At 36.9% G+C, this 24,773-nt stretch overlaps 2 protein-coding genes across 9 annotated transcripts in view; one reads left to right on the plus strand and one right to left on the minus strand.

The window, feature by feature from the left end:
• The window catches only part of klc1a (kinesin light chain 1a), a 38,401-nt gene extending 24,839 nt beyond the window's left edge, over positions 1-13,562 (plus strand). Inside the window, exons 15-17 of one of the 5 annotated variants that reach the window (XM_084392074.1) lie at positions 8,340-8,470; positions 11,156-11,219; positions 12,611-13,561. In XM_084392074.1, the coding sequence (XP_084248200.1) occupies positions 8,340-8,470; positions 11,156-11,219; positions 12,611-12,676 (261 nt within the window). In that variant the 3' untranslated portion in view covers positions 12,677-13,561. Of the gene's footprint in view, positions 1-3,589; positions 4,557-8,339; positions 8,471-11,155; positions 11,220-12,610 lie in introns of those variants that run through there. The other 4 variants (XM_084392075.1, XM_084392077.1, XM_084392076.1 and 1 more) reach the window with 4 other exon arrangements.
• A 2,053-nt stretch (positions 13,563-15,615) lies between these two features.
• ttl (tubulin tyrosine ligase) lies at positions 15,616-24,260 on the minus strand. Of its 4 annotated transcripts, none has more exons than XR_014625538.1 (8): positions 23,597-24,260; positions 22,550-22,628; positions 22,078-22,310; positions 21,837-21,972; positions 21,459-21,728; positions 20,368-20,511; positions 19,022-19,483; positions 15,616-16,324 (listed from the first exon to the last, which is right to left on the minus strand). XR_014625538.1 is itself a non-coding variant. In XM_084390550.1 (7 exons), the coding sequence occupies exons 1-7, from the start codon at positions 23,763-23,765 to the stop codon at positions 19,300-19,302; spliced, it is 1,215 nt and encodes a 404-aa protein (XP_084246676.1). In that variant the 5' UTR covers positions 23,766-24,260; the 3' UTR covers positions 17,143-19,299. The 4 variants fall into 4 exon arrangements, 1 of the variants encoding a protein (XP_084246676.1); XR_014625539.1 differs by having other exon boundaries at positions 15,629-16,592; positions 17,335-19,483; XR_014625540.1 differs by having other exon boundaries at positions 15,629-16,706; positions 17,169-19,483.
• Between the last annotated feature and the right edge of the window lie 513 nt (positions 24,261-24,773).

Genomic DNA, 24,773 nt, shown 5'->3' on the forward strand with positions numbered 1-24,773 from the left:
GGGGCTCAAATAGTGTTGGATTGGAGTTACTCTTTATACTTTCTGACTCCATACATCGTTGTAGTCATATTCCTCATGCTGATTGAGTGTCAAATTGATGTGCCTGTAGTGCTTTATAGTGGCCTGACTTGAAACCCTATTAACCCTTTCAACCATGAATTAACTCAAATTATATTCATTGACTGCAGAGATTGTTTTTTTTACAGTAACATAGTTTATATTTAGTACACATTCTTTATACATAATACACTACCAGTCAAACGTTTGGACTTACTTGACTGAATTTCTGTATGATAAAAAAAAAAAAAGATGATTTAGAGTCTTATACTGAAATGCTTGAAGTTGTAGATGCATTATTTTATATATAATAATAGCAATAATAATGATTGATTCAATTTTATACAATTATTTTAATAATAGTTTTAAATGTAATATATTCTAGTATTAATATTAATAATAACCGTTATAATTATTATTATTTTTATTAGAGTTGTCCAGACATTTAAGTGGTAGTGTATTCATACACATTTGATATATTCAAGAGTATTAATGTTTGATACCGTTTCATTTATGTAAGTTAATCTTTTATTGTATTTTATAAAATATATGTATATAAAAGAAAAATATGTCTTTAAACAAGAGTAAAAACTTTAATTATTGATATACCTGCGGTTTCTAAAAAATTTGCTAAGCAGGTGGGTTGCATTATTGAAATAAATCTCATGCATTTGCAGTTTAAATCACAGCTTGTCTTTTAAACACACTCAATCCTTAAATTATCAGAATTTCTTACGTGCCAGACGCAATGAATTGTTTAAAAATGTTCCACAAGTTTAATGAATGATCCAAATCATCATTAATCTAAACAGAACTCATTCATTCATTAATTCCTCTCTGTAGCTTAGCATTAGATGGATATGAATGCTTCTCTTCTGTAAGGCAGATGTTTCGTAGCTGCTGTTTTGATCATCACACCTCTGCTGTAGTCTCTCTGCAATTCTGAGTCACAACTTTTATGCTGCCGTAGCAACAGTAACCATAGCTCCAAGACAACCAATCAGCATCCACCATGGCGAGAACCCACCCCCCAATTCAGATTGTGGGAGGCTCCTATCAGATTCATCGAGCTGGTTTGGCTGTGATCTCATTCACCTGAATTTCCCTTCCCTGTCTTTCTTGCTTATATGTCCTTGTCTCTTTCTCTCGCGCACACGGCTCAGTTCTTTACATTGTAAATCTTTCTCAAACATGCATTTGTTTTTCTTACACATGCAGGCACTCACGTAGCATAAAATCAGCAAGGTCTTACATTCACGTACATGTTGGCGTGGGCTGTGTGTTCTGTACTCCTGGTGTGTTTTTCTGATTTGCCTCATTGAATGCATGCTCTAATCCTATTTGTGAATGTGTGTTTGTTTGCACACTTAAAGTATCCTCTTGCTTTCTACCTCTTGCCAGTCCATTTTGTGCTATTGTCCTCATCTATTCATAGCCGTCTCCCAGTCAAATCTGAGGTCCATAATGTATAAGCTTGTACAAATCAATAGGACCTCAGGGTTGATAGTGTGCCATTTTTAGACCTTGCTCAGGGTTGTAGGAATAGAGTCATGGAAAAGTGCCTGAGGCTTTGGCCTTTAAACAAGACTACTATGCTGAATTTATTTCGGTCCCCCATTTTACACAAAACAAGCACATGATCCCATGTGTGATCACAGTGGCACAATATTTGTGTTCTTTGTTTTGTTCCAGATTTCATTTGCTTTTGTTTATGCCCCTGTGAGTTGCTGTTGTGCTTCTGAGGAGTATATTATTACCGCAATCCATTTACATGTTCCCTCTTGACTTAACACATATGCAGATGTTTATGTATTATCATGTTTTTGTGATAGTAATGAGATTTGAATATAGACCAATGCCAAAAACCTGGCAAATACATTGATGATTTGATCCTCAAAAGCGTATTCATCAACCTGGTACCTTGTAAACTTTGTTAGAATCAGAAATTAGCATCACCCTTGTTCCCTCGACAAAAAGCCAATAGGACATTTTTCCATTGGCTTTTTGATTGGTGCTAAAAATATGCTCTGTGGCGAAACCAAAGTTTATGATTCTTACACATTGTCCATCAAGACAATCTTCATAAATGAACAAAACTTTTATGATTTTTGAAAATCTAAATGCAATCACCAGAAGTAAAAAAAAAAAAAAAGACTGGCTATATACGAACTTCACCACAGTTGTGTGACTTCAACGTCACCACCACTAAGCTTCCAACAACATCAACACAACGAGGCTGTAAAAGTAGATTTTATGTCATAGAATAAAACATATCCCGTGTTAAACATTATTTCAGACATTTAACCAAAAACTCATTCAAAAAACCCATTGACTTTAGGACTTCAGCGACCGTAAGTGCAAAAATGCTAACTCGTTTCAGGGTTTTAAATGACTCCCAATATGAATTTTTTTTTTACATTTAATTTTTTTTTCTCGTGTGTAATGTTGCTGTTTGATCATGAAAAATATATGCAAATTTACAAAGCACAAAGTCCACTCCAAAGGGAGTTATACTCTATATCAGTGTGCACTGTTTCTGAACTCCCTGAAATGCCCTTGATTGTATCCTTGAGTTTTCCTACGGGAGCATATATATCACAATAATCTTCATTTACATAATTCCCACCCAAGGCATACTAAAAAAAAAAAGAAAAAAAAAGGACGAGGCCTGGTTGAGTTGCATTGGTAGTGTGTTTTTGACTATGATGTAAACGTGTTTCTAGAAGACCCCATAAACAAATTAGGAACTTGTATGTGATCACAACAGGACCCCTTTAAGACTAATTCCTGCAGAACTCTGTTCGAACTGCTGAATTTTGGACATTACACTACTGTTTTTCGAGAAGTATTCGCTCATATTAAACTCTCCTCACAAAGAATCTACTCAAACTGTTACTTCACCATGACAGCAGCTGACCTGAAAGAGTGAACTGGCTATAGAAGAAAAAGTTTTCTTTAATGCTATAGCGCCCCTTGTGGCATCTCTGAGAATGCAGAGAGAAGAGAAGTGTGTACGGAGGCCAGCGAGTGCGAGTTAACCTCACTCCCCTGGCCTCTAGATGCTGCGGTCTTTAGCGTCCTTGTTAGCGCTCCTGCCTACCATGCAGGAAATGCCAATTCGAATCCTGCTCGGAGCGGTGCAAGTAGAACCAGAGGGATTACACTGGTGCCGTGACCCGAATGGGAGTGTGGTTTAGGGGGGTCAGTGTAACGGAGGCCAGCGAGCAGAACTGGGACGAGTAGAACCGGAGGGGTTGCACTGGCACAATTTGAGCATTTGCTTGTGTACAGTATGTTTCAGGCCTTACTGCCATTTAACATTTTGTGTTTCACTTTCTATATCTCTTGCTTTTTCATCTGTCTCTTTTCATTGTCTGCACTTTCAATTTCAGTCTCCCTAATAATATAACATTTTGTCTCTGTTCCTCTTTCTCTATAACCTCTCTCTTCTCCTTGTGTACTTATTCTTCCTCCTCTTGCATTGCTCTCTCTCTCTCTCTCTCTCTCTCTTTCTTTCTCGTGTGGTCGGCAGGTGTAACTCCAGGTGCCTTTTTGTGGTTGTTGAACTTACCTTCTGCATGATGGATGCCCTCCTCACCCCCCCTCTCCAGCTTTGATGTTTTTCGTCTCCTCTCTCCGAACGGCACCTTTCCTTCTCCTCCTCCTCCTCCTCCTGTGGGCATAAGTGGGCTAAAGCAGATCCGACCTGGCCAAGTTCCTTGGCCTTTCCTTCATGTCAAAGCTGAACTAAGTCTCTCTTCTATCTTGCAGCACTATAATAATCTGTCAGTCTGTAATATGTCTGTAGAGAGGTCTCTTCTTGTCCGTCAGTCTCTTTAACTGTTTGTCTGTTCATCTGGAATGTAAGCTGCCATTATGTCTGTGTCTCTAATTAACCTCCTTTAGAGCTCCATCTCAGAGTCTCCCGCTGTATAAATCTCTCTCTTAGTAAAGACTCTGTTTCCCTGCTCAAATACTCCGAGGGACTATCCTCCATTTTCCTTTCCCTTTTTAACACTGATTGGAATTTTCGTCTTAATACAACTGCTTTGGTGTTTAAGCAGTAATTCACTTAAGAAGGAAAATTCTGTCATTATTTACTCACCCTCTGAATCTATTTGCTGTTATTTTCTCCATTGAACACCAAAGGGAATTTTTGTTCATAGTGACCATATCTGTCAAAAATAGTCCATGACTTGCACTCTTTTAAAAGTCTGTATAAAAGAGCTGTGTAAAGAGACCTTAGAGTAGAAATCATATTTAATATAGGGCTGGCCTATTACATACAAGTTTGTTTTATATAATATGTGCATATATAAACAAACTTTTGTTAGATTAATCGATTTGACAAATTAAAACCAACTCTACTCTAATTAATGTCTATGCTGTACATTTGACATGCATCCTCCATAAAAACAATATTCTGTGTTCATTAATAAGTTATACACAAAAGCATTTTTGGCATAATGTTAATATTAAAAAACTTAATCTCATTCCTCAAATTTTAATAAAAAAAAATAAAATCATACTTATAACAGTAATTTGTCAAGCTTCCTGAAAGTTTTAAATAAATTCAATTTGATTCAGTATAATTGTGTAGAACTTTTTTGAATCCATATTTATATATATAATTTATAATATTTATTTTTTTAAATAACTTTTATTTAGCTATCATTTTGTCTTGTGAAATATATGGAAACATTTCTTATGTGGAATAGCTTATTCAGGGCAGTGCTAAATAAAAAAGCATAATGAAATCTTAACCACTCTTATTTCCTTTAAAATTATATAACAAAATAATATATTAAAATAAATGAATAAACCGAGGGATGAGTCAAAATTGTACGTTCTAATCACCATTATGCCAGAAATGCTGTAAATAGAGCTTCTCTCGTATTGACGCTAACATTGATTTAAGCTGCAAGGCCTGTGACACTCAGTTCTCTTGTTTCTCATTGGTTCCCCTCAATGTCTTGTAGTGCTGGGAGCCATTTGAACTTTGATCTGCTGTGTCCGAAAGCGAGCCCTGTAATGCTATCTCTCTCTCTCTCTCTCTGTCTCTCACACACTTCCTGTACAGTGCATTAATGTGGCATGGTTGTTCAGCATTTGTATAGACCAGCAAATCTTGTTTTCCACACACTTTTTCAAACCATTTCATATTGTTCATTATTCAGAGACCATTGTATATAGTAGAACACTAGAAAAGGGAGATGGGTAGATGAGAAGGATTAGATGGGACGAATAGAAGCATGTCTGTAGAATCTGATGCTCTTGTTTTCTTTCTTCTACTAACATGTTCTCTGGTGTGTTGCTGCATCTTGTGTCTTTCATAACTAAATAAAACTGACTTTGCTGACCACAGCCTCTGCTTGTGTTCTCCTTCTCTTTATCTGTTTTTGAAAGCATATGTGTGTTTTTCCGGTGAAATGTTTAAACCTGATGTTGGTGTGTGTGTGTGTGTGAGTTGGATGTGTTGTGGCTGACTGCTGTAACTGCTTGTCTTTTTAATGGAGGTGATGGTCATGATTTTTCTGGCTCAGTGTTGCATCTTCTTCAAACCTCTCCTCCTCCTCCTCCCCCTTCCACCTCCATCACCCCCTCGTCGCTTTTCCAAGCCCCTGGATGAATAGCCAGGTTCAGGGGGTCAAAGGTGAGGGGTCGCAGCAGAAGAGACTGCAGCAGAGCAGACTGTGGTAAAGATCGGAGGACGAACTGTATCGGGACCTACAGAATATTACAGGGTTCATAAGTTCATGGGAAGATTTCCAACCTGGGAACTGAAATGATTTTGTTTTATTTCTACAGTGATCTTACTAGTAATGCTCAGCAATGTTTCATTAGCTAGAAATTGCTGTTTTGTGAGTGCAGTCTGTATACGGTTCTATAATTATTTGAAAATAATTATTTCATAATGTTTAATCATTCTTATCCAGCACTCATGAATAGTCATTAAGAAATAGTAGTAAATATTTGGGAGTAGAGCGTGATAAAGATGAAAATAACAAAAAATTAACTGTGGTCATGTTTAAGCCATAATTAAGAGATTTAGAAATGGAAGTTTTAGTTTACAGGGTTAGTTCACCCAAAATGACCTCATGTCGTTCCAAACCCGTAAGACTTTCATTTTCAGAACACAATTGAAGATATTTTTAATATCTTGAAGACCATTGACTGCTACGTAACTACCAATTTAATGCTTCAAAAAGTTCATAAAGAGATGAAAAAAATAAACCATATGGATTGAGCGGTTTAGTCCAAATTTTCTGAAGAGACTCGATCGCTTTATATGATGAACAGATTGAATTTAGGCTTTTATTCACACTTAAACATAGATCAGTGGACATAAACAGAAGCTCAACCGAACCTGCTTGATGCACGAGAATGAACCTCATTGGTTCTTGAGGAAGCTCAAACGTGCTGCGTAACACGAGAATGAACCTCATTGGTTCTTGAGGAAGCTCAAACGTGCTGCGTAACACGAGAATGAACCTCATTGGCTCTTGAGGAAGCTCAAACGTGCTGCGTAACACGAGAATGAACCTCATTGGTTCTTGAGGAAGCTCAAACGTGCTGCGTAACACGAGAATGAACCTCATTGGCTCTTGAGGAAGCTCAAACGTGCTGCGTAACACGAGAATGAACCTCATTGGCTCTTGAGGAAGCTCAAACGTGCTGCGTAACACGAGAATGAACCTCATTGGTTCTTGAGGAAGCTCAAACGTGCTGCGTAACACGAGAATGAACCTCATTGGTTCTTGAGGAAGCTCAGACGTGCTGCGTAACACGAGAATGAACCTCATTGGTTCTTGAGGAAGCTCAGACGTGCTGCGTAACACGAGAACGAACCTCATTGGTTCTTGAGGAAGCTCAAACGTGCTGCGTAACGAGAATGAACCTCATTGGTTCTTGAGGAAGCTCAAACGTGCTGCGTAACACGAGAATGAACCTCATTGGTTCTTGAGGAAGCTCAAACGTGCTGCGTAACACGAGAATGAACCTCATTGGTTCTTGAGGAAGCTCAAACGTGCTGCGTAACACGAGAATGAACCTCATTGGTTCTTGAGGAAGCTCAAACGTGCTGCGTAACACGAGAATGAACCTCATTGGTTCTTGCGGAAGCTCAAACGTGCTGCGTAACACGAGAATGAACCTCATTGGTTCTTGAGGAAGCTCAAACGTGCTGCGTAACACGAGAATGAACCTCATTGGTTCTTGCGGAAGCTCAAACGTGCTGCGTAACACGAGAATGAACCTCATTGGTTCTTTAGGAAGCTCAAACGTGCTGCGTAACACGAGAATGAACCTCATTGGTTCTTGAGGAAGCTCAAACGTGCTGCGTAACACGAGAATGAACATCATTGGTTCTTGCGGAAGCTCAAACGTGCTGCGTAACACGAGAATGAACCTCATTGGTTCTTGTACGTCAAGCGAACATGCTTGAGTTTCTGTTTGCCACAACTGATGAGTTGATGAATGTTTATATGTGGATAAATGCCTAAAACAAATCTGTTCATCATATAAAGCGATCGAGTCTCTTCAGAAAATTAGGACTAAACCGCTCAATTCATATGGATTAGTTTTACGATCTTTTTATGAACGTTTTGAAGCGTCAAAGTGGTACTTGCTTAGCTGTTAATGGAGGGACAGATATCTGTTAATATATATACATTTGTTTTGAAAATGAATGAAAGTCTTATGGGTTTGGAATGACATGTTAAATGTGTTTGGCTTTGGAATTTGTCCTGACCAGCAAATATTATCTAATTTGTAATGAAAGGTTATATAATTCAAATATGGTCATATTTTTATAAGTAACTTTATAAGGTTAGTTCACCCAAAAATGAAAATTGTCATGCATTTGCTCACCCTTATGTCAGTCCAAACTGAAAAAGACATTTGTTCGTCTTTAGGACATAAATGAGGATGTTTTTAATATTCTCATAATTTTTGTCCATCCATTGAACGGTCAAAGCTTTAAAAAGTTCATAAAGACATAACAGTAATCCATATGAATGGACATGATTGCTTTATATTGTTTGTCATATAACTAAATGACTTGGAATGGCATGAGGGTGAGTAATTTATAACAGAATTTCCTTTTTCGGCTGAACTATCCCATTTAAATCAACATAACCGAGGAGCATATTTCCAGATCCAGGTGAGTGATCATTGTGCTTGAGTGTGTTTGAGGATGAGCTTGTGTCAGTGCCCTCTTTCACTAATGTGCAGTATGTAAATACGTCTGTGTGGTTTTAACGCTGCAGCGTCTCTGTTGGCAGGACGGCTCGGGCTCGTTGAAGCGCAGCGGTTCCTTTAGTAAACTGCGGGCCTCTATCCGACGCAGCAGTGAGAAACTGGTCCGCAAGCTCAAAGGAGGAGGCTTACGAGAAACCGAACCCAAAAATCCTGGGTAACTATCACCACTTCCATCCCTATTTTCAGACCAAACCTCCCCTTTCCAAAATCCAAAACCTTCCCACTACGGACTCAACAATGGGTAGGCGAACATGACATCATGACCATGCACTTGAATAGCAACTGGAATGGCTATATGGTTTGAAAACTGGGACAGGAGAATGCTCAATCACACTTTTGGGAAGACATTGTTAAAATGGTTCAAATAGAGTTTCAACTAAACTCTGCAGTGAAGTAGATCTTGAGGAGCAGGATTGAGCAGTTTAGGATCCCACTGGGACAGATTTACATTCCGTATCTCTGTCTGAAATGATGCCACTAGACATTCTAACGATAATTTAAATGTCATAGACTGTAAATATGGAGAGCATGAAGTGAATTAAAGTGAATGTCCCAATCTGAATTACTCTAAACACTGGATGACACCAAAAAAGAAATTGCCTTTCCTTTTAAGAGGGTTTATGGACTGGTTTTATAGAACTCTCTTTAATGTGAGGAAGGCAGGTGATTTTGCACACTGTGACAACATTATAAGAAAGGAAAGTCCTCTGCCGGTATACAAGTCTTTCTCTTTCACTGCCCAGTTTTAAGTGGATGAAGGGATTTGCTTGCTTTATTAACTGGGCTGTATTTTTTGCACATGAATAAACCTGCTTAACCCCGAATGACATGTTGACCTCTAACATGACGGACGGATGACATTGATGCAGTGTGTTCAGGACGGCTCACTGGGGTTCCTGTAGCATCTGATTTGCCAGATGTGACTAACTTTCTCTCCTTACCCTGTAAAATGCCATTTGTTTTTATTTATTCTTTGCATTTTAACTATTTTCTTGCGTGTGTTATGATTACTTTGTTCATCTTTTATGCCTTTTTGCCTGGTGATTTTCTTGATGCCTTTTTGTGTCTGCTTGGATCTTTTTTTTTTATTTGAGGACTTTTATTACTCTGTGCTGTGTTGTACATTTTGTTTAATTGAATAAACATTTCCATGCAAATTTGCTGTCTGCTGCATGCCTGTTTCCTCCATTTTCTGTCTTGGTCCCACTTGCTGTTATCCAATTTTTTTTAACCTTTCTTCATCATCTCCTTTGTCTACCAACTCCTTGGCAAACTACTTGTTTTTACTGTTGTACAATGGACCCTTTTCACAGACTGTGATGCGTAAACACAGTTAAAATTGTAAATCAAATTTTTTTTAAATATATATTTAAACATTTTTTTATTTAATATACATTTATAACACTATAGCCTACTTTTAGCATTAAATTACAAAAAAAAAAAAAAAGTTAATAGTGCTGTGTGAGGCAGAGGGAGTGACCGCAAATTTGAATGCTATTATTTTCTTGTATTTCCGTTCATTACTATAGAAGTTCGACTTCCGCTTCTGAGAAATCCATAAGTGTGAAAGGGGTCCGTTGGCGTTGCAGCTCCTTTTTGGTGTCTGTTTGTTGAGTGTATATAATTTTGTGCACTGTTTGTTATAGAAATCACCCTTTTCGGTCTTAAAAAGAATAGTTTACCCTGGAATGAACATTTTGTCATCATACTCACCCTCATATCTTTCCAAACCTGACTGATTTTCTTAACACCAACAAAAAATAAATCCAAAAGTGGTCCAAATGACTCGTTGCAAGTATTTTAAATTCATACAACAGTTTTGTGTGAAAAATTAACTCAAATTTTACAGTCTCTCATTTTTGCAGCGCTCCAAAAAAAATTTTTTAAAGTGTCGTAGCCTATTCAGTTACAATATGCGAAAACCGTGTCGGCATCAATGTCAAACTTGGTGTAACGCTTTTATTCACCATTTATAAATTTGAATATAAAAAACAGAAGCGTACAGGCTTGAAAAAAACATGAGGGTGAGAAAATACAGACTTATAATAATAACTCGACTGAAATAACTCAGCAACATTAAAAAAAAAAAAAAAAAAAATTCTGTGAGTAATGAGAGAAGTGTCAAAAAACAGATGACTAATGTAACACAGTGGCCACGTACACACTGTATAAAGTTATAGGAGTGACAATTAAATACTGGCGTGAATTCCCAAAATTAACGTTTTGTGTGTATGGAACAGACTCGCTCCCAAAATTGTGATGATTGACGTGATAACCACAGCAACATTCTGGCATCTCGAGTGTTTGGTATACACTATCTATTTTTGATTAAAGGTAGGGCAGGCAATTTATGGAGCAGCTATCAATAGCAAGTTAGCTTTAAAGGCATGAGATCCCACCCTCCCTTCAGAGCCTCTCCAAAACACATTAAGCGTCACGAGACACGTTAAACTACATGTGTCTCAAAGCAAATAATATTACAATAATAATGAACATAAACAACTTAAAGAGCTCTGACCTGTACTATACACCAGATTCTTTATTAATTCGTGAATTCGGTTGTAGAATGCGGTCGTCACTCCTGTAAATTACTGAACACCGTGTGTACAAAACAAAACTAATTGACAACTGAACTTAGCTGCAGCGTGTACATGGCCAGTATGTCATTGCATGTCTTTCCACTGTGGTGTTTTTATCTTAGTCCACATAGTAATAAAGTAACATCATTGAGTGATTGCTTTTACATGTTTTAACCCACACATTCCCATCCCTCCGTGACCCCCTCACACCTGCCCTTTGACCTAACTGACGTGCTTGCATGTGGCTCTCTCGGATGCAGCATGAAGAGGGCCAGCTCTCTTGGAGTTCTCAACCAGCCGGATATTCCTGTGGGAGAACTTAAAGTAAGACGACATCTTTCTTTTCTGCTCTTTCTCTCTCCTGACATCTTTCTTCTGAGTTTCTCTCAATTCCTTCTGCTCTTTAGTTTATTTATTTATTTATTTATTTTTCTGGCCCATCTGTCTTGCACTTTACTGTCTTTCAGTCTCATACTCTTGGACACTGTTTTTTGGGAGCATCTATTATCAACACACCCACAGCTCTTTCATTACCATATTAACACACATTAATTAACTGTATGTGTGAGATCTCAGCGGTCACAGACTAACACATCTGATTGTGTTTGCTAAAATCCCTTATAACCACTGATGGTCTTGGGTTATAAAATAAACACTTTTTTGTTAGGAGACAATCCTGACGTTCTACTAATGCATTGTTCAGTGTATTTATAATATCTAGAGATTCATATAGACACCTTAACATTAGTATTTCACATTATCTTTTTTTTTTTTTTTGGCCGCCTTTTCCATTTCTTTGGTCTGAATCTATACAGTCTTTAAGGACTGTAAAGAAAGAGAAATGAAATGAACATATATATTTTTAAGTTTTAGTCTAGGTTAGCTTTTCAGCTATCTATATGCTAACATACTCTTAAATGTTTTATTACATTTTGGAAGATAGTGTAAAATGCATCAGTAAAATAATGTCTCAATTTGTATTCATGGGCGTGTCCAGCTTTTTGTCTAATCAAATGCTTTCTAGAATGTGAATGACCCTCCCCCTAATACCGCCTGACACCAGCTAGCATTAGCAAGTAGCAAATCATTGTTTACAGAGTTGTCAACTAAACCTCAGGTGTGTCAGATATTGTACACTAAGTAAGTACATTTGATGAGGAATAAACTTTATAGCTGGTATATTGTGAATGGAATCCTTCCAGACATACTACATTCAGAATGGCATGTGTCTCTCGTGACAGTATGTCATCATTTACTGTCATGAGAGAACCATGCCATTCAACTGACCCATGGGGAGATGCAATAAGGATGTTTGTTCATTTAGACAATCGTTCCTTCAAAATGACACTGAATTCAGCTATTTTTGTCCAGTGATTTTTAATAAAAAATCAAATGTTTGTTTGAACATTTAACAAGCTGGCCGTTTTACATAACAAAATTTACATAGACAATAAATCATCTTTCACCCAGACTGCAAGATGTTACACTTGTATTAGCTAAACAGTTCAAACAGCTCTTTCTTTTCTTTTTTAACATGATTGTGGGTCTTTTTTTGCCCCCAACAATGTGTCCTGGCAAAATGTCAACTAATACAATTTTAATGTGTGAATTGATAATGGGATTAAATAATATATAATGTAAAATAGACTCACCCTGAGCGGCCTTTCGTTCACTTCCTTCAGGATCTCCTGAGCTCAGTTTATTGTATCTTACAGGAACGAAATAATCGTCTAGGGAAGACGCGGGACCTGAGTTCCAGTCACACTGACCTGGCGCATTGACGGTCTGCTGTTGGATGTCCCAATGAAGAGAGGTACTAAGAGGTCTCATCATCGGGGTGACTTGAGCTGTGTTTAGACAGGACTACCTTCTCCGGAGGTTTTATTTTTTTTTTTGCTCTCGAGTCTTTGTATATGTATTTAATTTCTGGCAAGTTAGCTGTAGAAATTATGTTAAAAAGCTCAACCAGAACCAAAGTGCACAACAAATTTGAGATTGTTCTGCAAAGATGAAAATTTGTGGAAAAAATAGATAATGCTACTGGGACTCGGGTTGAGACTAGACACTCTAATGACTCTTTTTTTTTTTTGCTGCTTTCATTGGATTTTTCTTTGTTTTATTTCGAGATGTACGTTGATACACAACTATAGGACCGTTTTTATTGATGATTATAGTGACTTGAGTAACATAGGTGTGCATATTTGACTGTTTATAGACAAAATTGTCCCCTTTCCCCTCTTTGCAACTTAATATTCTGCCATTGACGAGATTAATGTTGTTTATACCTTGAGTTACACCAGAGGACCATGATGCTTCTGTATAGAACTGATACAATCAAACTTATTCCCTTGATAAAGTGAGAAATGCATCGTGTTAATGAAGGTCTATGTTTACATGAGTGATGGTTCAATGATGCACATTTTTTTTTTATTGCTTTTAAGAAGTTGGAGGGACAGGCCTTATTTTTCTATTGGGTTTTACAAAAAAATCCTCCCTCATAGTAAAAAGAAAAAGATTTTAGATGGTTTACGCTGCCATGGTTGCATAAGAATGTGGATTAAATCTCAGGACTGAAAGAACAGATTCAGTATGCAAAGTAACACTGCACTTTTAATGATCTCATAGGATAAATGTTACACTTATCAAGCCATTAAATGTTACGAAACTAAATTGAGCTGTTTACCTCTGTTTTATCTATCGCATTTGGTTTATAGATGCTTTCGGTTGATTTAAATGTTTTGACTGGTTTTAGTTCAGTTCTTACACCACCATAATATTTGCTAATGAGGTCTGTAAACTGAATATTGAAGGTTTTCATGAACAATAACAGCAGGAAGCCTTTGTCTTTCTGTTATTTGTGAGGTAAAAGCAACAGTATGTTATCTCACATGGAGTTACAAGTACTGCTACTCCAGATAAAAATGCACTGGAATATGAATTCTGTCCCCAGATGTTTAACTACAGTACCTGTTTGAAAGCAAGCGTGCCTTGTTGAGTGCCTCGGGCAGGTACTAATGAATGTGGAAGTTATTGATTTTGTGTATGACGACAGAACAGAACTCTTTAAGGTCAAATGTCAGTCAAGATTTGACTAAATACATACTTTTTAATACTGTGGTCAAATAAAAGCCCAATATATATCAGTGTATCATGTCAAGGATCTGTGTTAATATAGTGCACTGCTCAAATGGCCTTCTTGACTTTGTTTCTACTTTTTTTGTTCTCTGTATTCATGTAACTCTTTCATTATAACCTTTCTATTGGTGTAATATATTATATTACTGCCTGATGCGGTAATTAATTCATCTTGTGTGTGTGTGGATTAGTGTGTTTTGTCTGTAAAACGCATGTTAATTCTCTGCATTGCGACAATGTGCAATAGGGTAGCTGCTGTGTGTTGGGTGGATTTGATCTCACATCCAATGTTTTACTGACAAAAGCTGGAATATCCACTCGGCTTGTGTGTTTTAGTTGTCTTTACTCTAAATTAATAAATATATCATTTGTATTTTTATACATAGAGTATCCAGTTGTGTTATGTCACTAATTTGAGCTTTGCTACACACTTGTGGAACTAAATGTGCCCTTCACATGTTTGAATTTCATTTTCAGACTGTTTATATATGTGATTATATGCGTTTTTTGACTGTTGATCAGTTTGTGTTCAATTTTTTGAGAACGGGGAAGTCAGAGGTTTTTAATGCTACAATCCATATGCAATTGCATAATCTTTACAATTTGATAATAAGATAGGACTCAAAGGTTCCAGTTGAATTTAACTAAAGGCAATATAGCATCAAAAATATTATAAAATTTAGGACAAACCCTGTGTGTAGTAGCAGGGACTGCTGTGACCTGTATAACCCTGACATATTTATTTTTGTGGTTATTGTTGTTGCATTTCTACTGTCCGTCTCTGTCTTCTACCACTTGTTCATTCATGTTTTGTATTTTGTTGTACGTGTATGTTTCTGTGTGTATCCTGAATTTCGCACTGGACTCGTGTATCTTCCACTTTCTCAGGCTGCCGCTGTGCTGGCTAAACTGCATTTACTGCCGTGTTTGTGGTGTTACTTATAATATCGTATGGTATGGTGTACATATACTTGAATAAAGACAACATATGTACTCTACTACTGGAAGATTGTGTGGGTTTTAGTTCCCCCTGTTGGAGAGTCGAGTCTATGTATTACCTTCATTATGGGGATTAGTGTGGCTGATATAGATATACATTGATATAGATATACATATACATCTTTATAATCTTACAAGGCACATTTTTAGGTGTCTTTAACTACTATGTACTTGCATTAAAAAAATGGTAGGTACAATGTACTTATTGTGTTTGCAAAACAATTACTTGCAGGTATTTTTTAATGCAAGTACAATGTAAAAGCATGTACACAAGTGCTTTGTATCAAATTATTAATTCAAATGTTAGTACATAGTCGTTAAAGACACTTAATATAAAGTGGGACCATCTTACCTGGAACACAACAGAGAAGAGAAAATAATTTTATTACATATTGTACTATTAACATATCGCACGTGACAGACAGCTACAGGTGCTTGGATGGGAAACTACTTGAGCTGTAGAGTATAATAGTCAGGAATAAACAGGCTTTATGAAAATATGAGGATTATAGATAAATATTGCATTAGTAAAGTTCACAATATGTACGTACTTTTAAAGACTAAATGTTAATGTAGAATATATAGGAAACAAATTTATTGCACATGATGGATGCTTTTATTTGAACAACTTAAATACTTTTCGGGCTTTTACTAATCCAACATAGTAAAAGTCTATTTTGTTTTTTTTCAAACGGTCTAAACAACAGTAACAAATACAGCAAACTAGACTAATAATAACATACATTGCATTGATCTTTCCTCAGGTACAGGAGGAAAACAATTACAACAGCATTCCCACATTTCACAACTTAAATCAAACCAGTAATGGTCATTCGACTGTCGTATCTGTGAAGAGATTTCATCACACTGATCTTTGGCTAGATGATGTTTTCCCTCATTCAGGCTACATAAAACTGCCTTCAGTTTTCTTAAAAAATAATGTAAAAATTAGACTACAAATAAGACAAGCAATGCAAAGATGCATGATAAAACTTAGATAACTGCTCTTAATAATAGGATTGATGACTACAATGTTTAAAAAAAATGGCTTTCCTTCAATACTTTTCCTTTTAAATTCAAAAAGATGCAATACTGTTTAAACTCCTTTTCAAGTCCTTCCTCTTCTGCCAAACAACATAAATACTGATATCAGAATATCACACATTCAAACCCTAAATGGCTGCTTTCTTCTTCATCAACTTGCCTGTGTCATCTACATCATGACAGAGTACAGATCAATCCCTCAGAGCCTGCTGTTAATGAACCACACCGATCACAGGAACACTCAGTCATATCTGCATGCACAGTAAGATGAAAGAGGTCATAAACCTGTGCAGATTAGGTTTAAGAAAATACATTAAATGACTATCGCTGCACACAACCCGATTGCCAAGCGGGCCCGTATTGTGTGCTAAAAAAAAAAATCCAAAGAAAACGTTGTGCTCTGCTACGCATAAACCATTTCAGCAGTATACAGAAATATAAAACAAGAGTAGAAATTATGCATTCACCTTAAAGGGATAGTTCGGCCAAAAATGATATTTAACCCATGATTTACTCACCCTCAAGCCGTTCGAGATGCATATGTCAATCTTTTTTCAGACGAACACATTTTCAGTTATTTTTGAAAATGTCTTAGATCTTTCAGTGGTTATAATGTGAAGCTATGGGGTCCACCTCCTTCAAGTCCCAAAATGTGCATGCATCCGTAAAAATATACATATTTAAAGCTTTATAAAAGAAAATAACTGGCTTCCGGTAACGGTCGACGTGCGTTCACGGAGATGGATGCTCGCGTATGACGTAGGACGCTACGTAGGAAGCGTCGTGACGTAGAACGAACGTAGAGTTTTGTTTTGCTCTGCTCTCTGGCTGCGCTGTCACATTCGTTCTACGTCATACGCCAGCATCCATCTCCGTGAACGCGCGTCGACCGTTACCGGAAGCCAGTTATTTTCGTTTATAAAGTTTTAAATATGTATATTTTTACGACAAAACCGCACGGATTACCCTCAGAAGGCCTTCGTTTATCCCCCTGGAGCCGGATGGATTACTTTTGTGAAGGACGCATGCACATTTTGGGACTTGAAGGAGGTGGACCCCATAGCTTCACATTATAACCACTGAAAGATCTAAGACATTTTCTAAAATAACTGAAAATGTGTTCGTCTGAAAAAAGATTGACATATGCATCTCGAACGGCTTGAGGGTGAGTAAATCATGGGTTAAATATAATTTTTGGCCGAACTATCCCTTTAAAGGAATGGTTCAACCAAAAATGAACATTTCCTGATTATTTACTCACCCCAAGGCCATCCAAGACGTATATGACGTTCTTTCCTCAGCTGAAGAGAAATTAAGGTTTTGGAAGAAAACATTACAGGATTTTTCTTCATCTAATGCAAGTGAACGGTGCTCAACGCAGACCATTTTTGACGTTCCAAAAATCATATTTAGGCAGGTTCAAAGGCCTCCACACAACCCCAGATGACGAATAAGGGTCTTCTCTAGCGAAATGATGTAATTTTCTGAGAAAAATTACAAATATATACTTTCGAACGCATGTGGAGGCCTTTGAAGCGGCCTAAATATGGATTTTGGACAGTCAGAAATGGTCTAAGCTGAGCACCATTCACTTGCATTAGATGGAGAAAAATCTTCCAAAGCTTTAATTTTACTCCGGCTGAGCAAATCATATACATCATACAGGAAGTCATATATCCATATCTAGGACATGTTTTTATGTAAAAAGTAAAAACTCAACTATTTTTCTCTATGTATGTATAAAGAGCCTTGCTTTTAACATGCTTTGACATGCAACATCTCAGTCCACTGAAGGTTTACTCATTCAGAAAATGCAACTCTTGACAGAGTTTGGAATGAAGGAAATAACTATTGCGAATAACTATTATCATTTATCTACTGAGTCGTGAATGCTCATGACGAAACAAGCAGAAGGCAGTGCTTCCCAATTCCCAGATGTTCTTGATTGCCTGTCACGAAGTAATTATGAACCTAACATGTGTCTCTACAAACAATAACAGAATCAGTGGGAAGACTAAATCTGGTCTCACTAGACAGAACAGTGACATGACAATAAGTATGCAAACAGATTATCTTCTGCTACTTCTACCAAATACTGTCATAACATCACAAACATGTACACTACCACTGCAAATCATAAATATATCTGAAAAAGATTCTTTTGTGGTTTAAAAACCACTTAGTACACTGAAGCGAACAGCACAAAACGCACACAAGAGTCTAATAGATAATACAGTTGATGGGACACATACAGATGTACAAAAGGCCATATTAGCTTGTGGAAGTGGGTGTTGAGAGAATGTGAATATGTAAGGCACTAAAGTCTCAAATCCATCCTCCGTTACATCAAGGTGCCTGGGAAAGTCCTGAGGAGTCTCGTTGACGCAACAGATCTGGGGCAATGGCTGCTTCTGAAATCGCATACTCTCGAGTAGGTACTCATTTTGAATAAGTAATTACTTCACGGCCGCTAAAAAAATATGTTCTATATAGTATGAATGTGGTGTTGTTGTCATTTTCATGTGACCTACTAGCGTCAGTTACGTCGCTTCACTGCCATTCACAAATCCTCTCCCGTGGCCTCATGGGATAGTAAAGTGTCCATCGTATGCACACTTCAGAATCTCGCCGTAAAGTAGTACTTTTTGGCAACTCTTTTATGAGTACTATGAATTCGGACATACTTCTTTTTGCACATACTGTTTTTTGCCTACTATATAGTAGGGAAGTATGTGATTTCGGATGCAGCCATAGAGGAGCTGAACCCTTCTCTTTGGTTGCCACTCCTCCTTCAAAAGTGTGCTCGCAAAATCAAGTCTTTAAGTGACGTACAAGTGTTAAACTCCTGGACAAACAAAGTCTTGATTATAAGTGTACATGCTTGGCTTAAGAAACAAATCACTCTTTTCTGGGTAATGCTACACTGGCATGTGCAGGATTCTACTCACCTTCCAGTCTTTACTTTTGGAAACTCATGCTCTCTGTATTTCTGTGGACTCTCCTGTGTTTGCTTTAGAAATGATGGATGGAAACGGGAAGAGTTACAGAGGTGACCCCATGTACCTTCTGTCCTCTTCAGACAGAGATCCTTCAGAAACCCTTGTATGTTCAACCCTAAGGTCAGGTGGTAGACCCTTACGCCTCTCAAGATTGGTTGATGATGTTTTCGGGTAGGACTATAGGGACGGGGTTCGCATGGCAACAAACAGCATCCTGCAACAGCAATTTATAGTTTGATGAATGGGCCGAATTGATGGGGCGCTCTGATCTTGGGTGAGGAGCAGGAGTTGGAGGAAAGAGATGGAGAAGTGGAGAACGGAGGCGAGGATGAGAGAGCATCTGCGTTTAGAGAGAACACTGTGGAGATGGCCACATCCACGATGCCTTGACATAGCTCAGCGTAGAGTTTCCTACAAGAGAGAGAAAATTTAATATCAATTTTAAACATTTCAACTTCATAACAACAAGAAGTTTTAGTGAGTGCAACCATGGTCCATTTAGTGGAGTGACTTATATAATGCAATTAAGATCAAGCACGCAAAATATGCACAAAGCACACACATTTTGTTAAATGCTTGATTCTGATTGGTTGAGGAACGTTCTAAGGTGTGCAATTATTTTAGTTAACGCACAAAGTAGTTCCAGGCAGGTCTTGAACGCATTACAGTTCCATATCACTTCGCCAAATGATTTCAGATATTTCAAAGATCCTCCTTACAGCCTACAACAGTAAAAGAACCAAAAACTACAATGACATCGAGCAAGCAAATAAAAATAACAAACAACAGGATAAAAATGATAAACTATTTCCATGTTTTCCCCATGAAATGACGCTTTATTAGCTATGGCCAGCTCTCTTTCTCTTGCTCTCTCTTTCATACGAACACACAAACAAACAGTACAGACACACAGACGGAAAACAAATAAAAATGTTACTTGGGAAATAAAATAAAACTGAGTTACTTGCCAGACGGGGAACTGCAACATTACATGGTTTAAAATGATTTGTTAGAACAACAGTCTGACCCTAAATGTTTAATAGATGGTAGATGTCATCATGTTTCAACTCACACTTCTTCTAACAACTTTTACCTCACCATTATACATTTAGCTATGCCTAAAGTTAGTTTTTCTCCCAAAACTCCTTGTGGTGACACATGGGATACTTTATGCATTAACACAACAAATGTGAAAATGAGGGACAAAATCATGATTGCTTTTCAAATATTTCAGATAGTTGGAGGATACCAAAACAAAACATTGTGGACATAACAAAAGAGAAGTGTGTACTCACTGTGCACAGGCAGGCGCCCCATTTATCTCAATTAGCCAGACTTTAAAGCTCTCGTCCAGCATGAAGTCAAAGCCAAAGAGCTGGAAGCTCTGGTAGGACAGATGCTTTGTGCTGATGGCTGGCTCGATGCATGTGAGACAGCTCCTGTTGAGACAAGCCACAGGATTTCAGTTAGACACATACACAAATGCACATATATTGGGGTGCAAACATCTGAGGTAAAATCTGTTATTTTTTGCATTAAAAAATCTTGAAAAAGTTTTTAAAAGTGCTGTTAAATCGATGAATCACATCTAACATGAAAGTTTGTAAATATATATATATATATATATTTTTTTTTTTACTTTAGATGCGATTAATCGATTTGACTGCACTACTTTAAAAAAAATTAAAACAAAGAAATATTACGAAAAATTTGAAAGAAATAATTAAGATTGTAGATCATTATCTTTTTCTATGAGGTCCGATTTTTTGACAAAAAATGCTGCCAAAATGCATCTAATTGTTTTTTAATTAATTATTTATTAATTATTTAATTATTAATTATTAACTTCACTTCAACTTGTTAATTTGTAAGACAACTGCAACAGTGTTAACTAAAACTAAAATTATTAAAAAGAACTTGTTAATTGAAATAAAGCTGAAATACAATATCAATTTACATTAAAAACTTATTTAGCAAATAACTGAAAATAAGTTGAAGTACTAAAATTACTATAACTAAAACTGACACAAAAAATAATAATAAAATGATGAAACAATTACTAAAACCTACAAAACATTTTTTTTAATTAAAACAGAAAATATACAAATAAAGCCAATTCAAAATAACAGTAAATACTATAGTAGTATATAAATAATACTAAAATAACATTGATTTGTATGGGGAAAAGACATTTAAATTAGAAAAAATTCAGAATATAAATATTTTTATTAGTAGACTCAAACTTTTGGACCCCCACTGAACGTCTCTGACAAGAATCAATTGATTATGTTTGAGAAATAAGTTATAGAAGTAACTCATTTGCAGGCAGAGATAACATGCAATCATTATAGGTGAATTTGACTGAACATTTTCAGTATAGGAGCACCTGATAATATGCTTGATCTGAGGTAAAATAGATGTTTCCATGGCGAGATTGTGTGTGGTCAACAGGTACTGTCTGAACTCATCAAAGAACATCTCGTTGCCCTCCTCATAGCGGCCGTAGTTCTGCGAATGCTCTTTCTGGATGCAGTGATTCGTCAGGTGACTGGTCATATCCTGCAGATCTGAGCTGTTATAGGGCTCAGAAGATGTCCTCAACACACCCTCACGGTACAAGTAGATATTGTACTGATGGTCTACAAGCACCCAGCTCCTACAGACGAGAGAATATCCATCGACTTTAAAAGTACTTTGACTTAATTAGGATGGAACATAATCGCATCAAAACATTCAGCACAAAGGGTTAAATAGCTCATCTTACCTTATATCAAATTTGCGATGTCCCGGCTCCAGCAGCAGTGGTTTTTCCAGATACTTCTGAATGACATGCACTTGGCCTTGATTATCGATGAACTCAAGCAACTGGTTTGCATCATGAGATATCAATATACCTGCACCTGAACAAAGATAGGGACGATTATCATACTATCAAATCATGTACTAAGATTGCATTCTGACATCTCTCTTTCAACTTACCATTTCGGACCGATAGAAATTCGTACCTTTTGCGCCTGCCGATGATTTGGCGATCCACACCGTTCCCTCTCCGCTTTCTTTTCTGGAGTTATATGAAGCTAAAAAGACCTCTCGCTCATCTGTCTTTGGGTTGCTCTTCATGTGGCTGATGCCATTGGTGGCCGGGGCCACTGGGGTGTTGAGGTTGGTTGGGTATATGATGTAAGACTCGGGGAACCAGTTGCAGGAGTCCTTTAACTCTGGACTGGTCTTGATAATCCTAAACAACAGACATGCTTACATAAATAGAATTCACAACTGAAGAACTGCAGAGTTTATAAATCAATAGCATGGATGAAAAAGGAAAGAGTGCTTTGAAGACATTACTTAAGTAAGCATTAGCTTAACAGTATCATTCCTAACATCACTTCAAAGCTCTCATTAACATCAATTACTGTTATACATTTGAATGGAGGAAGGAAACGTAATTCATCTGGCATGAATAAATAAACAGCCTACTTGACCAGTGATGCTTTGCGACAGAGTTTATCGGCTCCTCTGAAATAATTCACCAGCTGCATCAGTCCTGGTTCATGACCTGTAGAGGACACAGCAGGGTATCGGACACTGAAATGTCGAAATATTGAGCGGTGACGGCACTGTCCTGCAGCTAAAAATACTTTAATCAACATTTTTGTAGTTCACCACCAACAGTTATGTACACACTACCCCTAAATGTTTGGATTTTTTTTTTTTTTTTTTTAAATTTCTTTTATGCTCATCATTTATTTGCTCAAAAATAGTAAAACCATTATGTTACTTAGCCTAACTGTTACAGTTAACTGTTTTTTTGTTTTTGTTTTTATATGTTTTAAAATGTGATTTATTCCTGTGATGACAAAGCTGAATTTTCAGCATCATTACTCCAGTCTTCAGTGTCACATGATCCTTCAGAAATCATTCTAATTTGCTGATTTGGTGATAAATTATTATTGGTGCTCAATTATTATAAATTGATTTTTTTGCAGCTTAATATTTTTGTAGAAATAAATAGAAAGTTCAAAAGAACAACATTCATTTGAAACAGAAATTTTATAAATGTCTTAACTGTTACTTTTGATCAAATGCATACTTGCAGAATACAAATATTAATACTAATATTAGTAATGATCTTTTATATATATATATATATATATATATAAAATACTGATATTAAAACTTATGTTGAAAAAAGTTAATGTCAGTGTTATTACATGTTATTACTACACAGTTACAGTGATACAGATCCACTGGGATGCATTATGAAGCTGAATCTGTGTGGTTATTGCTGCTGGACACAGCAGTGCATTGTTATATCATGCATTATCATACATTTAACAGCTTGTGCTGTCCATAGTCTCCAAAAAGCTGAAAATGAGCACGGGTTAGATGAGATTAATTAACTTGCTGGAACTCTTGACTTAACTTAGACATATGTAAACAGCATGGGATTATAAAACAATCATATAATTATTGCATTCTGAGTTGGAAATGCATGTCAAATACGCAGCTCTTTAAATCGTTTACCCAGTCGTCCGAAAGGCAGCCGATTTCTCTCTCCCAGCATTAAATTAAACCGAGGATTGTCCTTCTTCAGTCGTTTCCATTTTCCAGTAGAGCTGAGGATCCTGGCGACCTCAGCATACACAGTACTGTTGTCATCTCTCAAAACAAACGTGTACATTGGGGAACTCATATTCCTGTCTTCTGCTGACGATCACACACTAGCTAGCCGACTAACGTTATCTGTCTCCCAACAAAGTAGACTGAAACCGGACATGCATGACCTCCCTTCTGAGTTGTTTGGCACAAATAAAAACAATATCTTTATAAGAAATGATCTAGCTATACTCCCGAACGAAAAGCAGGGTCGGGCATCTGTACCCGCAGTCGCGTGGCCGGCGCGAGGATATGGAATATTAGGGTGTGACTCTTATAGGATTTGGCTTCTGAATTCTCGCAGCTAACAATCTACGCTAGCTTCATGATTGTCTATGAACAGAAAATATTAAAAAACAAAATCCAGCAATACGCTACAAGTACAGAGTCCAAGAATAGCGGTCGACTATATTTAGCTATGTATTTAATTCATCGCTTTCTGTGAACTCGTCTAGACTGTAGACATCAGTTTAAATCCCCAGTTGAAGCCTTTTATCCCAACACATTCATGATGTGACGTACCGCTGGGAGTGGAGTGAACGCACGCACGCCGCACAGATTTGTGGGTATTGTAGTTTTATGTTACATTTGGGACTAACATGTTCAACTACACGATTGATATTGCGGCTGATAAAGTCAGTAAGTCAGTGTTAGCAACAAAAAGATAGCAACATACTACGTTTATCCTGTTTTGGCTTTCATTCAAACAATTTTCATGATTTTCAGATCCAAAATTATGGAAGGCCATTTCGACCACGTAAGAAAAAAAAAAGTTTTGGAAATCATAATTATCACAAAAAAAGTAAACTATGACATCAAAAGTCGAAATGATGAGTTACTAAGGCATAATTATGAGCTTAAAAGTCGAAATAATTATATATATTTTTTATTCATTGTCATAATTCTGATTTTCTATTACATAATTTCGACTTTTTATCTCATAATTATGACTTTAATGTTAGAATTATGATTTACCAAAACGTGATTTTTTCCCCTTTTATGGCAGGAATGGCCTTCCATAAAAAAATAAGCAAAATTGCTTCCA

This window comes from Rutilus rutilus (genome assembly GCF_951802725.1).
Source record: "Rutilus rutilus genome assembly, chromosome: 20".
In the NCBI taxonomy this organism is placed as follows: Eukaryota; Metazoa; Chordata; class Actinopteri; order Cypriniformes; family Leuciscidae; genus Rutilus; species Rutilus rutilus.